Raw genomic sequence first — 17,378 nt, forward strand, 5'->3', positions numbered from 1 at the left:
AATGAGCTTCCACATAAGTTAAGGAATATTTATTCCTACACAACAAAACCCAAAAGATAGTCTAAGATTTTCACAAATTATCTCATAAATTACCTTTCAGTTGCACACATTGGCTTTCATTAAATAAGGTTTTCTAATTTATTTGTGGGGTTGCATCCACTTCTTAACAAGTTTGGAAAAAAATACAAAAGAATTCCGAAATTACATTTTTATGGATAAGTTCACAAGTTTGTTTGTCATATGTTTAAAATTATTTTTACTCATATAAAATAAATTCTAAAAAATTGAAAACTGCTTACCCCACCAGCAGAAATCGCTAAACATGTGTTGGAGTGTGAGAGTTAATCTTAAAATACTTATAGCCTGCATATGTTTCTGTATTTCTCAATAAATTTTGCCTTCCCCCATCAGTACAAAACTTTGGTCTGCTTTTATTATTATTATTATTATTATTATTATCAGCTATACGGTGCAAGGAAGCCCAAGGCTTATACTGCACCAGCCAAAAAAAATTCAAGTTACCCTGAGAGAGAGAGAGAGAGAGAGAGAGAGAGAGAGAGAGAGAGAGAGAGAGAGAGAGAGTGTCAGAAATAAAGGAGTCACCAAGAAAGAGAAGAATGGTGATATCCAGCTCAGGACCCTGGGTGTGCCAAGCCCATACTCTTTTAAGTTGTACACACTCATTTTCATACACTACCAATCAGAAACATATACCACTTATATGGTGAATGCCCCAAAATTAAATTTTTCAGTCATTAATATGTGGGCTATTTTAAAAAAATAAATTGGCTTATTCATAGTTACAGTAGTTAAAAAAAAATTAATAAATTAATAAAAAAACTCTTTCATAAAAGTGTCAATTTTTCCACTCTTCTAACTGCTTTCCTAAAACAATTTTCAAATAAAATAAGGACAAACAAACACCATTTTTAATAAAAATCAAAAGCTTTGGAAATTGCAAAATTTATTAGTTCACTGTTGCAAGAAAGCTTGTTTGTTTGTTTGTTTATTTGGTTTTTAGGAGCATTAGCAACTAAGGCCATATTGCTCCGAATATGCGGTGGTCATTCCCTGACCTTCCGCATCCTCCGTATTTGGTGGTGACGGGCTTGAACCCCGGTCTAAACAAGAAGCGTGTGCTACGCACTGCTGCTCCTTCCCACCTGGCTACGGAGGCGCCTTTGCAAGAAAGCAATGAACACTGTTGCTGCAAACAATATGGTGCAGAGCAGTGTCCCTAAATCTGTTCACAAAAATATTACATGACTAAAGATGTGGGGGTGGAGATCTACACCCAAATATTTTGACTACAGCTTTGTATATAGGTAGCCTAAGAGTTTATAGTTACCAACTGATCATTCAGAATTTCTTGGAAAGGTATTGACACATGGAGATCATTGTAGTATCTGCCATGGAGTGTCTTCTCTGCCCATCTTTCTAGCTTCGTTTGTGCCTCCTGGCTGGGGGGAACTCCTCGCTTAGGTTGAGTGGGGTATACTGCTTGTCTATCTTCCTTATAGCCTGGTGGAGTGCTGCTGTGTTTCTGGAAGTAATCCTTCAGGTTAATTATCGCTGTCTTCTGTTGCTCAATGAGGTCTATCAGGCCCCTTCCTCCTTCTTTCCGGGCAATTGTCAGTCTCTCCACTGCAGATTTCCGGTAGTGTTGGCGGCTCTTGGTCATCATTGTCCTTCTCTTTCTCATGATATCCTCCAACTCGCTGTTAGTCCAATTTATGACCCCGAAGGAGTACGTTAACACTGCGACTGCATAGATGTTTATGGCTCTAACTGTGTTCCCTCCATTCAGCTTTGCTTTCAGCAGGCTTCTGAGTCTCTGATGGTATTTTTCGGTCAGGCAGGCCTTAATTTCCTTGTGCTGTAACTGCTGATTCTGCAACATCCCCAAGTATTTGTAGGCCTCTACCTCTATCATGGCTTCGATCTCTTTACTAGTCTGCAGCTAGTAGTTTCGGTTGACTCATTTTCCCTGGTGCAATCCGTGGGTCTTGCATTTGTCTAGACCAAATTCCATCCTAATACCATTGCTGAATTGAATTCTTCGGTGATCTGGAGCAGTTGCTGGAGGTGCTTCTCGGTTCCCGCGTAGAGCTTGATGTCATCCATGTACATCAGATGGGTGAGGGTGTACAGGTTCTTCCTTCTTTCTTTGAGGTTATATCCGTACTTGCTACTAATTAGCGTGGTGGATAGCAGATTAAGTGCTAGACAGAACCCCAATGGGCTCAGGGCATCTCCCTGAAAGATTTCTCTCTGCTGATGGGAATTGGCCTGGTTATGATGTTTTCGATCTTAATAGTGATATTCCATTTGCTCCTAGGAAGTTTGTCACTATCGGATTGACCCTGTAGATCTTTAGGGTCTCTATTAGCCAGCTATGAGATACGGAGTCGATAGCTTTGCAGTAATCGATGTAGGCCGTGCATAGGTTGCGGTGCTTCTTGTAGGCTTGCTCCATAATTGCGGCATCTATGGTTAATTTCATCTTTTGCATCTTTTGCTCAGCCGCTTCCACCCTTTCTGCTGTTCGGCCATTATGTTCTGGCTTTCCAAGTGGTCTGATATCTTGGTTTGCAGGTCGTGTACGATCCACGTGAGGTACACTAAATGGGGAAATAGCCCGTGGCCCAAATGGGTTTGACACCTCTTGTTTAAGACTTTATGAAAAAAGCCGTCCAAATTCGAAATGGCATTTGGAACCATTTTAAATCATTTGGCACCAAGGCGCATTTAGGGCTAGAGCCTCAAGCTGCGAACAAATTTAGACTATGTATATAAAGTGCTTAGCATCATAATACACAGCCATTTCTGTATAAACAGAAAATTTTTAAGGTGGCATCGTTTTAGGTTATATCTCATATTGTGAATACCTTCACAACGAGTTGCCATGATATTGCACTACTTCGAATAAGTAACGCTTCACCTAAGGAGAAGACTAGTGTTACTTATTCTCAGATAGGTACCACCACCCAGACAGCACTGTTTCAGGGCTATTTGGCCCTTCGTCAGTGAGTGGGTAGGTACCCAAGTGATGCAATGATGGCAAAAACAGTTATGAAGTATAACTCCACAATATGAGAGATGCCTGATGGTGTATGATGTATTTAGACTAAGGCGCATTTAGGGCTAGAGCCTCAAGCTGCGAACAAATTTAGACTATGTATATAAAGTGCTTAGCATCATAATACACAGCCATTTCTGTATAAACAGAAAATTTTTAAGGTGGCATCGTTTTAAGACGCAAAGAAAAACAGCAAAGAGTTCTTTACTTATGTAAACTCTAGGAGAAAGGGGATGAATCACATTGGTTTGCTTGATATTGAAGATTCAGCTGTTGATGATCCTGATCAGGTAGCTAACAAACTAAATGAGTATTTTGCATATACATTTACACGTGAGGGAGGGGATTGCCAGAGGTGTATTAAATGCTGGTAGTGAGCTAGAGGGCCGACTGGGCTAGCCGGGTGGGTAAAGTGCCTACCTAGCAACCCAAAGGTCGCGGGTTCGAATCCCACCTCGGGCTTGGATCAAAGTACTGCAGAAACCTTGGGAGGTGCATTATGGCCACAGAAGCCGATGCGCCAACAACTATCAAATAAAAAAAAAAAAAAAAAAAGTGAGCTAGATGATTTTGTAATAACTGAGAGTAAAGTGGAGGAGAAATTGTTGAAGATAAACATAAGAAAAACACCTGGGGTGGATGAGATCTATCCAGTTATATTAAAGGATGCAACAAAGAAAGTAAGCAAACGCAGCTATAATTATGAGAGCTTCCTTAGACTTAGAGGAGGTATCCATCGACTGGAGAAAGGGCAAATGTGACCCCAATTCACAAAGGAGGATCAAAGTGAGTCAAGTAATTACGGACATGTCAGTTTAACTCATGTATTTATATAAGATCATATTTATTACTTTTAAAAAAGTATAAAATAACTATATAGAAAAACAATTGGTGACTGAATACCCCCCACTCCTCATACGTCTTGCGCTCTCCCGCATAATCTGTGCTCTCGAATCAGCAACTGTTTTTCTCCTTAGTATAAACTTCAAGTAATTTGAGCAACAAATAAACAAAAAATTCACCAATTTATTTCTGCAAAGACTCAGATACTGCGGCCTCACTTTTTGATTATTTTGTTTGCTTTTCTTTCACTTTGTAAAGGGGAAATTGCATATTAACTCCAGGGGCTGGCATGTGATGAGTATGGGCTTGGCACACCCAAGGTCCTGAGCAGGATATCATCATTCTTCCCCTTCTTGGTGATTCCCTTCTACTTTTGATTCTCTCTATCTCTCTCAGGGTAACGAGGGAATTTTTTTTTTTTTTTTTTTTGGCTAGTATAACATAAGCCTCAGGCTTCCTTGCACCATGTTGCTAATAATAATAATACTAAAGCGATCAAACTATCCATGACTATTATTAAAAGCTTCTTTGTTGGCACTTTCGCCAAATTCTTGCTTTACGTAAATTTAATTAGAAAATTTATAATAATTTAATTAATAAAAGTAAGAAGTGCATCAAAACAGCTGGAGATATTTTTTAGCTTTTTTTAAAAATTATTCTTGAAAATATTTAAATAATTGAAATTAACATTAAGGTTGCAATGAAATTTTGAGAAATTTTCAATAAATGCACAAATGAAACTGATTTAACAGCAATATGATCCGATCCAAACTGTTCTAGACTGGTGTGCACAATGACAGACAAGTGGGAAAATTCACGAAACGAGGAATTCCCTATATATATATATATCTCACAAAGCAATAATAAATCAACAAGAATTTAAAAACGGATCTTCACTTTTCACTTCTTTCTGTTGTTTCATCTAGTACCAGGAAAATTAAATATTACTGGAAAAGTTGAGATGAGATCCTTTTTAAAGTCCTCTTTATGACGGTTCCACCATTTAAGTGGCTTCGCTACAACAGAATAAACATTTCATAGCATAGATTTTGATATGGGTCGCAAGTTTTCACCATAATGACATTATGAAAATTCGCCAGAATTACAGCATATTCCGGCGTATAAATCGACCTTTGAAGCACTGAAAAATCATCTAAAAATTTAAGGTCAACTTATATTACGCCGAGTATTAAAATCCCCAACTTCAATTAAAGGCATGAGCTTAGGATTAGAAAGTACCCAATACATTTATTGTTAATTCATATATACAGTATATATAAAAGAATAAATTTGCTGTTTATACTCTGGGATGACCACACTGTCAGAGGAATTCACAAGATATAGAGAATACAAGAAACAGAAACATATATAGGAGATCACTGGCTTATACAAATATACATTATTGTTCAACCTTGGAATACAACATAGAAATATGCACAATTTGGCCTTAGTAATCCTTGTGCCATAAAAGAATATACCAACCAACTAGCTACTGTTGTTCTCTCTTAATCTTTATTACACGAAAACAACAGTTCATGGAATTCGCTAGGGGTTATGTTTTCTGGGGTATTTTACTTCCAGATTGTACAATTTCACATACTGAATGCGCTACTGTAGCGAGACATTGTTTCTAAGAAACTAATTTGCACCACAGCACTATATAGGCCCAAAGCGGTGGTTCGATTACAGAATAAGAACCTCCTATTTTCACAAATAGCATCACCATGTAGCACAGTCTATATAATCATCGTCCCGTGTACATAATTATCACCCGCTTTCCACGAGGGAGATTTAAAATGTTAGGGAGGTTCTCCTCAGCCAGGGCAAGTTACCCTAATCTTTGGTGTTGTGACACCAAAGGTTATAGAGGCAATGGAAGCAGACAAGGAAACCGTCCTATTACTATTGAAGAAATTGCCACGGCATGCAAGATTAGTGTTGATTCGCTGCATACTATCTAATGATAGTATGCAGCAAACCAACAAGTACACACTTTTGGGAGCTGCACATCCCAAAAGTGTGTACTTGTTGGATTCCTCGCCCTTTAGCTGAATGTCTTTTTGGTGCTCCTTTCGACGGCACGTGCATGGAAACGTCTTCTTAGGGCACACAGAGGCCAATCATGAATCTTGTGTGCATTACTAAACCAAGAGGTGTAGCTACTTAGGTAAAAAAAGAATAATAATATTAATCAACGAGTACACACTTTTGGGAGCTGCACATCCCAAAAGTGTGTACTCGTTGGATTCCTCGCCCTTTAGCTGAATGTCTTTTTGGTGCTCCTTTCGACGGCACATGCATGGAAACGTCTTCTTAGGGCATACAGAGGCCGATCATGAATCTTGTGTGCATTACTAAACCAAGAGGTGTAGCTACTTAGGTAAAAAAAGAATAATAATATTAAACAAAAGAGATCTTCTGGCTGTGGATAAAGATCAGAATCTTCTTTAATAGTTCCAATTGTATACAGAGATCTCTGTATAACATTGGTTAGAGCCATTACAGAGTGTTCTTGAAATCGACGTCGATATTTATTAAAGGAATGGTCCATTAAAATACAAGAAGAAAAGTCTACAATGAGTTCGAAATAGGAGCAACAGATTTTGAGTTAAGAGTTAAACAAATTCGTGACGTCATTTCCCTCTTCAATTTCAGCTAGTATTTTTTGGACATCACGAAGTGGGGTGTGCAAATCAGACTGTTACACCAAATATTACGCAAACTGTCATACTGTATTTTTTATAAAATGGGTGATGAAAATGTAAGGCCGCAACGAACGAATTGCTGCGGTGGTATTGTAACTTCATTTCATGCATAAAGTGTAGAAGGGCATTAACGTTAGGAGAATACGCGGACATTAACTTTTTGTATGGTGTATGGGAAGGAAATGCTAGCGCTGCAGCCACCGAATATCAGTGTCGTTTTTCAACAAGGCGACACCCTGAAGAAATGGGGTAGAGTGAAAGGCATCATGACCGAGGCCGGCAGCCATCATATTCTACAAGCAGAACAGGTGCATGATTCCATCGTCCAGGACTATTTGGAATTATTTTAATTTTGGGATTTATCATGCTGTCGGTAAACGCAATCACGAACTATACGAATATCATATGCAGAGTTCAGGCACTGCAAGCAGGAGATTCAGTTGGGCGTGAGCAGTTCTATTTATGGATAATTGCATCAACAACAGCCCTGACTTTCTTGTCAATATCCTGTAGACTGACGAAGCAGCGTTCACAGGAGATGGGATATTCAGCATGTGCAATCTCCATACATGGTCAGTGGAAAATCCTCACACCATTCGGCAATTCCGTTTCCAAGTGGGGTTTAGCGTCAATATGTGGGCCGGCATTGTAGGAGATAACTTTATTAATCACGAATTCCTTACCTGCCTAAACGCTGATCATTACTTAGTTTTTGCAGAGGATATTGCCAATACTCCAGGAAGATATTCCTTTAAGTGTATGTGCCAACGTGTGGTTTGAGCATGATGAAGCGCCTCTATATTTTGGACGATACATAAGAATGTTCTTAAATGGTCGTTAACGGAATCACCGGAATGGTCGCGAACGTCCCATTTCTTGGCCGCCACATTCTCCTGACCTTAACCCGTTGTCTTCACGATTAGCACAGTGGTATCGCCACCGTCCTCCCCACACCGGGTGTAAAAGGCCCGGTTTCGCATCCCGTTGGTGACGTGATGAACTTTTATGGGCTTTTTTCACTCTGTGGCTGAGTTAGTCGGTCTCAGGCGTAAGATAGAAGGGTTTCCCACTGGAAAAACTGGAGTTTTTCGTCCAGCAAAGCAAACAAATCGACCAGAGGACCTACACATGCGTAGATAAAGTGACCTTCTAGGTGACCCTAATATAATAGTTTTTATTTATTTATTTTTTTTTTACCCTAACCCGTTTTATGTGTGGGGTAACATGAAACTGTTTACAGCACAGAAGTTAACAACTGAGATGATTTTGTTGAATCGCATCCACTAAGGTGCTGCTGCTGCTGCTATTAAAAACAACGCAGTACTACTTGCTGGGTCTGGACAAAACCCCCCAAGAACAAAAACCCCGGGACAAACCCCCTCAATTAAAGTGCAATGTGGGACAAAACCCCCCTGGAATTAATAATAATAATACGAAATTTTCATTCTTATTATTTGTAGTTTATGAATACTTCTCTGAGATGTAAAATATTACATTCATTATATCATAAGCCTACAATAAGGAAGACATTATAAGTTTCAACACTTATAATGCCTTCCTTATTGTAGGCTTATGCCATCACTGTCATTATAAATTTATAGCTTACTGTTTTAGAGGAGAACAAAATTATTTACACAATCATTAAAATGAACATTATAAAAGGAACTACGTCCTTTTATGTGACCTATGCAATTCCGAAATTACTCCAAGGTCTTTCTCTCGTTCACACAGTCCAGACATAGGTTCTTCAAATGCTGTTGCTACTCCTTTGTGGCACATTTGACTCGTTTTCTTGGAGGCTTACCTCGAGAATCCTTAATCAGGGCTGTTGACATAAGAGCCTAATCCTTTCTAATACAGTACTTTAAATGGCCTTCCAGATGGTTGGGTGGCCATGCCCAACAAGCAAAATTCCACATGCCCCATGGAAAGCAAAATTCCAACTCTGGCATAGGTTGTTGGTGCGATCCTCCTCATCAATGGTTGCCTGATGGACATCCCATAACTGTGGTGGAAACAGGAGGATTGCTCTCATATGTATTGGAGGAAGTAATCCATCAGGAACAGCTGGTGGCTGGATGTGACGACAAGTGCCTAACACATAGGCGCTACGGAAATAGTCCACTAGGCCTTACAGTCCTTCAACATAAGGTGTATTCTCCATCAGCTGATCCATCCCATTGACCACTTTGTTTATAGGTAGAAAAGACAGTCCATCCAACGTTCCACAAAAATATTTCATTCGATCATAACTCTTGTACGCAGCAGTCAGTCCTAAACTTTGCACCTTTCTCCATGTACTTTGGGTCAGATGGTAGAAACAGCAAAGAGATAACACGTGGTCCCAGGACTGCAGAAATAGCATTGATCATTGCACATTCAAAATCGGTCATCACAGTGATGGGATCTATATTGAATCCCAGATGATCACATTTATCCAAGATTGCCCGGAGGAGACCTTCATAGGTTGATTGAAACTTTGCAGACAGAAATGCGTACACACGTTGCCCAAGAGGAGCCCAGATGATGTATACTGGTGTTCAAAGAAAGTGCATCGCCTAGGAATTTCACATTTCTAACCATTTTTCAGGATGGTTTGTTACATTAATGACTAGCATCACAAATAGAAATATAAACAAAAGATATTTTTTAAGAGTTAAGGCAAAGCTAAGTAATATTTGACAGATGCTTTCAAAATATTCCAAAATGAGCATTTGCAACCTTTATACAACAGTTTTGGTAAACACGACAATTATGGCTGAAATGTTATCAGAAGCCATCAATCTGCTTCATTTTATCATTAAGTGCCAAATGAAAAGTTCACCAGGTGCAAAGTAATATTTAGTTGAACCGCCTCTGGCCCTGATGACAGCAGCACACCGTCGAGGCATTGACGAGATCAATTTCTGAAGATAATCAACTGATAGTTCGTGGTTACAGACACAAATTATGGCTTCCTGAAGTTCACGAAGGGTCTTTGATTTCTTTCTGGCAACTGCAGATTCCACACGATGCCAACAGTTCCCTATAGGATTCGGGTCCGGGCTGTTTCCTGGCCAACTAACAGTTGTAATGGACCATTGTTCAAACTATTTTTTCACCTGTAACAAATGAAAACACATTACTGTCAAACCTCTAATGCAGAAATGAAGCTAAAGTAACTACAAAAGTGCCTACTTGCACTTTTCGCCTGATGACAAGGAGCAGAGTCGTCCTGAAAATGAAGTTACTTGGCAGATGAAATGGTCTCTAATGGCTGGCAGCAATTTGCCTTCCAATATAGCCAGGTATCAATTGGCATTTACGGAACCTTTTATAAACTGCAGGTGACCTACTCCGCGATACGAAATGCACCCCCATATCATTTGGCTGGTAGGGAATTTCACTGTAGACACCATATAGTCGGGTTGCTATTCTTCACGTCTACGGCGAATCGTTTTGTATCCCATCAGAGCCATGCAGGTTGAATTTCTTCTCATCCGAGAAAATAACTGACTTCCACTACTCAGGGATCCATTTGACATGCTCCTTACACCAAATTAATTGAGTTTTTTTCATTTTTTGTGTGAGGAGGAGCTTCTTCTTGGGACTACGAGTCCCATTTTTGAAGAGGCATATTCTGACTGTTACTGCACTTGCTACCACTTCTGTATGTTCTTCCCATTCTCTTTTCGGCTTAGACGAAGAAGCGTTACGGTTTTTAAGGTATACGTGCTTCAAAACGTGGTCCTGTTTTGGCGTAGACTCATTTGTGTCCGGTTCCTTTTTCCCTATCAGCAGAACCAGTATTCTTGAGTTTGGAAAGAAATCTACTCACTGTTGACTGATTACAAGACACTGCTGGCTTTCCAATAGACTGTGAACAGATGCAGATCTTTCCAATGAAGTCTGGACTGTCTGAAATTTAATTATATGTATATTTATTTTTCAATTTGTTCATATCAATTTTTTTTGGTCATGGCAGGTTTTTTCCCTCCCTGTACTTGGGCGAACAGGAGAGGGAGTATATAAGAGTACTGCTAAATTATGTGTAACTGACAGCGGGGTTGCCATTGGTTGTCTGGGACCGCTTTAAGTAATAAATACCAATGATTACAAGACACTCGATAAGCAATATGACGGGAAGAACATCCTTTCTCATGTAAAGCAACAATAGTACTCTTTCTTCGTGGCGTCAACTGCACATAACTCGGCATTCTTACACAGGGAAGGAATGACTGCAACTCTTGCAGAGCGTGCTTATATAGCTGAAAGTAACAGCCCATGCAATATTATGTCATCACCTATGCATGTTAATCTTATCTGATGCAATCTGTAAAAAATATTTCATATACTTACGATATTCGGATGACAATTAGAATTTTAAGGGGTGATGCACTTTCTTTGAACACCAGTGTATAATTGCTAGAACAGACTTGGAGCTGTTGCAAAAGTCCCATCCATAAATCATGTTGTACTTCTGGCTAAATGTTCAAGTGCCTGGTTGGTTGCAAACACTATAATTCCCTCTGTCGAGTCCATTGTCATAAATGAGGAAATTCAGGTATTCTGGTGCCCCTGTAGTTTTCTTCCATTCACCACCGATGTGCTCCAATTCCCATAAGGATGTTGGGTTCCTTTGGCAATGCTCCTTTCTATAAAGGTCAAACATTACGTTTCAAAGTGTCAAGCCAACCAATGGCACAATGGACTTCAGTTGGTTGTTAACATATGGTATCTGCAACGATATGTGCAGGTCTGACTCTGTTGGTCAAAGCAGCTGTCTTTATGACATTCTTTACTTCAGCTGGTTTAACCTTGTTAGGATCTGGGTCATGGCTGCATTCAGTCACAGAAAGTAGTTGCTTCACCTCTGAATCTGTATCAGCACAACCTTTGCAAAAAAGTTGCATTCCTCTAAGAACATTGCCAACGTATTCGAGTACTGTTTGAGCTCTTCTTGGTGTATAAGTAGCTTTCTGCATACAATTTAGAATTATGAAAACCCCAAACACAAGAGGTATTACAACCTATAGTACTTAGTACTGTGCATAGGTTGGAGGCTGAGATGAAAGATATTTGTTAGTGGAGTTGGAAGAACAATAGAGACAATAGATGAATTTGACAGAATGTGGTAGAGAGATTTTAAGCCAGAGAAGATCGAAAAGAGGACGTTCCAAATTACTAAATCTTTGATAGGGAATATCAGAACGGACATAAGCACAAGTAGCACCTTTGAAGTGAAAGGAATCATACAGTGAATAATTCGGACAACTGAGATGAGAAGTGGTTGAATCAGCTGATAACTGAGATTCTGTCAGGAAAAGTACACGGGGTTAGGCAGACTAAATGGAAATGGACATCATTGAGATTAGAACTGAGGCCAAGTATATTTGTGAAACGAATGGGGAGGGGGGAAGTTTGGGAGGTTTAGATCTTTTTTGCAGATAAGGTTTTGTGCTATTTTGTTATTTGGTTTTTTTTTTTAGGAGCATTAGCAACTAAGGCCATATTGCTCCAGAATATGCGGTGGTCATTCCCTGACCTTTCCGCATCCTCCGTATTTGGTGGTGATGGGCTCGAACCCCGGTCTAATCAAGAAGCATGTGCTACGCACTGCTGCTCCTTCCCACCTGGCTATGGAGGCGCCAAGGTTTTGTGCATTGTTCTTGATGATCTCCATGGTGGTTGAAGGTAGACCAATTTTTCAGGTCACTTAGAGCATATAACCTTTATAAACACTACAATACTTACAACAATATATTCCCACAGACACTAACAGGTTAGATCTAGCAGCCTTATATACACACCTGACTTGCCCTCTCCAGCAATGATCCGAGGCTAATTCTGATTTAATCCCCAGCAGGCTGGTAAGATATAAGGTTAGACAATTATATGGGTTTGTTAATCCCATTGATATAACAATTGAAAGTACCTCTTATAATTAAATGCTGACAATTTTGGAGGATGTCTGCAATTTGGTGTGGAACTCACATATAGAGCCCATACACTTTGGAGGAATAAAAACATACGTGCGAAATAATTAAATGCTGACACTCTCTCTAGAAATGACCTGAGGTTAGGGTCATATGATCACTAAATGGTGACTTTAGTGTGTCAGGTCACTTTTGGAGGATTACTCAAGTAGACAAAACAGTGATCAAATAGAGTGAACCAACAAAGATTGTTGGTTCACTCTATTTGATCAAAGATTATAATTTTTAGGATTACTCCATTATTAAAATTAAAATTTAAATTAAAAGTCTGAAAATAGAAAAAAATGGGGGCTTTTGTTCTACTTTGTGCTTTAATTGAGGAGGTTTTGTCCCAGGGAGGGGTTTTGTCCTATACCGCTTATTCGCACATGTACAGGATTCCTTCTCACACCGTGTTGAAGCCTGTCTCATGTCACACGTCACTCATTTTGAACATCTTTTGTGATATTTCTTTTGATCATGCTTCAGTTGATTTCAGTACTAATAAAATTCATTTACTCCTGCTGTACAAGGTTTGTTGTGTTTCTGAGTGCTCATCAATTCATAACTAAATTTGAATCAATGGGCATTTATTTTCTGGATTTATTGTTATTACTAATAATTAGTAATAATTAAAATAAAAACATTTCTGTAAAGAAACGTTTTTTTACGTTTTCATAAATTTATGAAAAAGCATTATTTCATAATGCTTTTCATAAATTTACTATTATATGCAAAATACTATGCTCTAACTCAAAATCCATTGCTCCTACTTTGAACTAAGTGTAGACTTTCTCCACATATTTTAATGAAACCATTCCCTTGATAAATATTAAATGTCGATTTCGAGGCCACCCTGTATAATAGGGTTTGTTATTTGGTTTTTAGGAGCATTAGCAACTAAGGCCATATTGCTCCAGGGATATGCGGTGGTCATTCCCTGACCTTTCCGCATCCTCCATATTTGGTGGTCACGGGCTCAAACCCTGGTCTAATCAAGAAGCGTGTGCTACGCACTGCTGCTCCTGCCCATCTACGTTAGCACATCTACATCTATGGAGAGCCATCATACGTTATTACGTTTCCTGTAACAGTGGTTAGTGCTGAGAAGTCATTCAGTAAATTAAAAAACAATGCAAGACTACAAATAGAATTTTACAGGGCTAACCCTATAAATGATCTTATTATACCAGCTATTAAACACACAAAAGCTGCCAAAATGGACCTTTAAGAACTCATTAGTGAATTTGCAAACATAAAGGCAAAAAGAACAAAATTTGTAATTTAACCAATTTAATAAGATTATAGATTATTAAATTGCTTATTTTAATGTACGAAATTTTTTTATTTTTTTAAAGTTTAAATTTGTTGAATATTGAAATGTACATGATAAATAATAATTTTATGTAAGGCACTGGCATTTCATGTTAATAAAAATAGAGAGAAAGTGCCTCTTCTTTGCATAGAGGCTCGAAAATTCTAGCTGCATCATTGTACAAACCAGAAAGAAAATGTACATATTCAGAGTCATGCCATACAGGTTCACCTTGACAAAAAAAAGTCCAGATCCAAGCATTGGTTAGAAAAGTGTTATTCATTATATTCTGGGATTATAAAAAAGTGATTCTGGAACATTATCTAGAGAAAGGAGAAACACAGTTACGAGCAACAAATACTGGGTAAAAATGCATTTAAGCTGGCAGTCCTGATGACTAAATGTGAAACTACATGACTTACCTTCGGCGAAGGTGAGGAGGAGTGGCGCCAACAGTGATTGGCAGAAACAAGCTACATCCCACACATCGCTTTCCTCACCACTTGTGCAGATCGAACTCTGTGCTAAAAGATAAAAAAAAGCAGAAGAAAAGCTGCTATATTATACTATTCTAGAAGACAAATCTGGGTAAAACTTCAGAATAGGGTGTATACTCCAGCGTAACATAACCTAACCTAACCTTTTTTCACTAGCCTGCTTGAATTCATCCGAAATTAGTGACGTAAACTAACTAACCTTTTTTCACTAGCCACTAAGCATACAATGATGTAAAATAATGACCTACCAATTAAAACTAAGCACCTCCTTCTCGATGACACAAACAGCAAGTCACATAGTTTCATGTTTAGTTGTCAGAAGGCCGGTTTAACTGCATTCTAACCAAATACTGTAATAGTCTTCTAAATCAATTAAAGAAAGCAATTCAAAAGAAATGTAGTTTGCTATACTCAGGCGTGTGCCTGCAGCACAATAATGCTCCTCGTTACATGGCCCTCCCTACAGCATATCTAGTATAGGAGATGAAGTTTGAGGTATTACTCCATCTTCCACATTCACCAAACTTAGCTCTATGTGATTATCACCTTTTTTGGCCACTAATAGGATGTCACTTCTCAATAAAGGAAGAGAAGACAGCTCCCAAATGGTTTCATCACCAACCACATAACTTCCTCTCTTGAGGAATCTAGGCATTAGTTCAGTGTTAGAAGTGTGGAACGGGGGTCTACATTTGGGTTAACATACAGTTTCCTTTTTGTTTGTGACGTATGACTTTTAACTTTTGCAGTTTCATTTGAATGACCTTTGTATATTCATTTTCTCTTTATGAATTTTTCTGCTTACCCTGCAAAACAACAATGGGCAATTCGAACCAGCTGTCTAGCCATCCCCCTGAGCTTTCAGGCCCCTTTGCAATGGAAGACCTCGATGTCTGCCACTATGGTGGGGCCCAATGTTTTGCCACTATTTATTGTGTACGTCTGGAAAATGGTCATGTACAGATACATGAACACTGTGAAAATAGTCACGGAAAGTAATCACTTCAGGGATGAAATAATCGGGGTTAAAAGGATCTGGTGTAAGCGAACCTGTGATGGACATAACCCAGTCATTTAATTCTGTTTCTGTCCATTCAGAATTTGTATACAAAGAAAAACTATAAACAAAAAAAACCTTTGTCTTAGAAGATAATGACTAGTTAATCTTTAGTAAACTAATAAGACCAAATAATGCAAGGAAGCTGCTTTTTCTGCATTGGCCAAAAAAAATCCAATATTCATACTAGTTTTGGAGTCCAAAACTAGTATGAATATTGTTGTTAAAACTAGTATGAATTATTGTTAAAACTAGCATCAATTAAGCTGTCCTACAAGTCCGCACTGGGGGACAGCTTAATTCCAGTGTTTGACAACCCACTACCTATAGGTGAACTTCATGAGATCAATCTCCTGTTATTCCCTTAAATTCTGTTTCCCCAATGGAAAACAGACCTTCTTTATTCATTTTACTCAACCCCCCCTTCAGTGTCTTATACACCTCAATCAGATCTTCTCGTAGATGCCTAGTTGGCAAACTTCGCAATTCACACTTTTCAAGATGTTCTTTGTAAATACACAAATTTGTACTCATCACTAATTTTGTTGCCCTTCTTTGAACCCTCTTCTAAGGTCTTTCTTTTATTTTTCTGGACAAAAACCCCAAGTTTCCAGGAGAAAAAAACCATGCTACCCTCACTTGAGACTGACTACCCCAGCCACAGTGTGAAAAAGGTCCATAAAAATTCCTCACGTCATCAATGGGACCCGAACTCATCTTTTCCACCCAGTGTGGAGGACGGCGATCCTACCAACTGTGCTACCCACAAAGGCTGTTTTTTAATATTAAAAAATCAGAAGTCAAATTTTGCATTAGAATTTCAGATGTCAAATTTTGCATAGGATTTGTACTGTTCCAGTAACTACATAGTTCTGTGAAGGGTATGAAAACTGAATTTTTTCACTGAAATTCAGTTTTCCAAGTTGCAACTGCTGAAAAGCATCATGGAATTCCTTCAAATAGATAAAAAGAGAACTTACAGGGTATATTTAACAAATAAACGAGCAGTTTAAATGAATTAATCACTCTTAAATGAATAAGCTGCAGTTTCAGCATTTCATATGGTTTAAGAGTGATTAATTCATTTAAGCTATTATTTGGTCATCATGGAATTGTTACACTAATCATTTCAACTTTTGAACAGGGAAAATTTATTAATAAGTTTGTTAGACCTACCTAGCTAACGTATTGATATAAACTTATTATCAAATTTTTTTTTAATAATATCCATTATTGAATTAATAACTTTAAAAAATATCCATTATTTCACGTTATTAATTTGATAAAGAGAATTATCATAATGACTAAATTTTAATAAACAAATATAACTTGAATCCCCCCCCCCATCTTTCATGCAGAAAACTGAATAAAACAGTTGCAAACAATTTAGCACCTTAAAAAACTAAATGAATATCAACTTTTAATTTTTTGTCTGCCCTCTTTTAAGACAAAGTTTAAAAAGTTTTTTAGTTGAGACACAGTAATATCAGTAGAAATGTGAAAATCATAATACTCTCTTCTAGCACAGTACCACTAATGGAAAATTTAATGGACTCTAAAATAAATTCTTCAAGCAAATATGATCAGTCATATTTTCTGTTTGTTTTAGTTAACTTTATTGCACAGTTTAAAACTGATACAGGATTTCATATTTATGGTCCAAAAATAGTCATTCATCTGTAGTAACACATATTTCTTTGAATATACACAACAGTATTAAAAAAAATAAATGTGAAAAACAAAACTTCTGAATTATTTATCTATAGAAAAACAAATCTAAATAAAAAATTATATAAAATGTTTTTTTCCATATAGAGATTTTTACTGTACAAATAATATCTACCTATATGAAGTATTTAAGCCCAATCATTTCCAAAATTTACATCCAAAAATAATGAACAGGGCAATTTTATAATAAAGCAACTGTA

At 37.9% G+C, this 17,378-nt stretch overlaps 1 protein-coding gene across 1 annotated transcript in view; it reads right to left on the reverse strand.

Moving 5' to 3' along the window:
• Positions 1 to 4,840: 4,840 nt before the first annotated feature.
• The window catches only part of Ppcs (phosphopantothenoylcysteine synthetase), a 118,236-nt gene continuing 105,698 nt past the window's right edge, over positions 4,841 to 17,378 (reverse strand). Inside the window, exons 8-9 of the mRNA XM_090389375.1 lie at positions 14,319 to 14,420; positions 4,841 to 4,938 (exon numbers count right to left, since the gene is read on the reverse strand). Coding sequence (XP_090245501.1) covers positions 4,841 to 4,938; positions 14,319 to 14,420 — 200 coding nt within the window. The remainder of the gene's footprint in view (positions 4,939 to 14,318; positions 14,421 to 17,378) is intronic.

This window comes from Mastigoproctus giganteus, unplaced genomic scaffold (assembly GCF_048544385.1).
Source record: "Mastigoproctus giganteus isolate SK-2022 unplaced genomic scaffold, ASM4854438v1 scaffold_15, whole genome shotgun sequence".
Lineage (NCBI taxonomy): Eukaryota > Metazoa > Arthropoda > Arachnida > Uropygi > Thelyphonidae > Mastigoproctus > Mastigoproctus giganteus.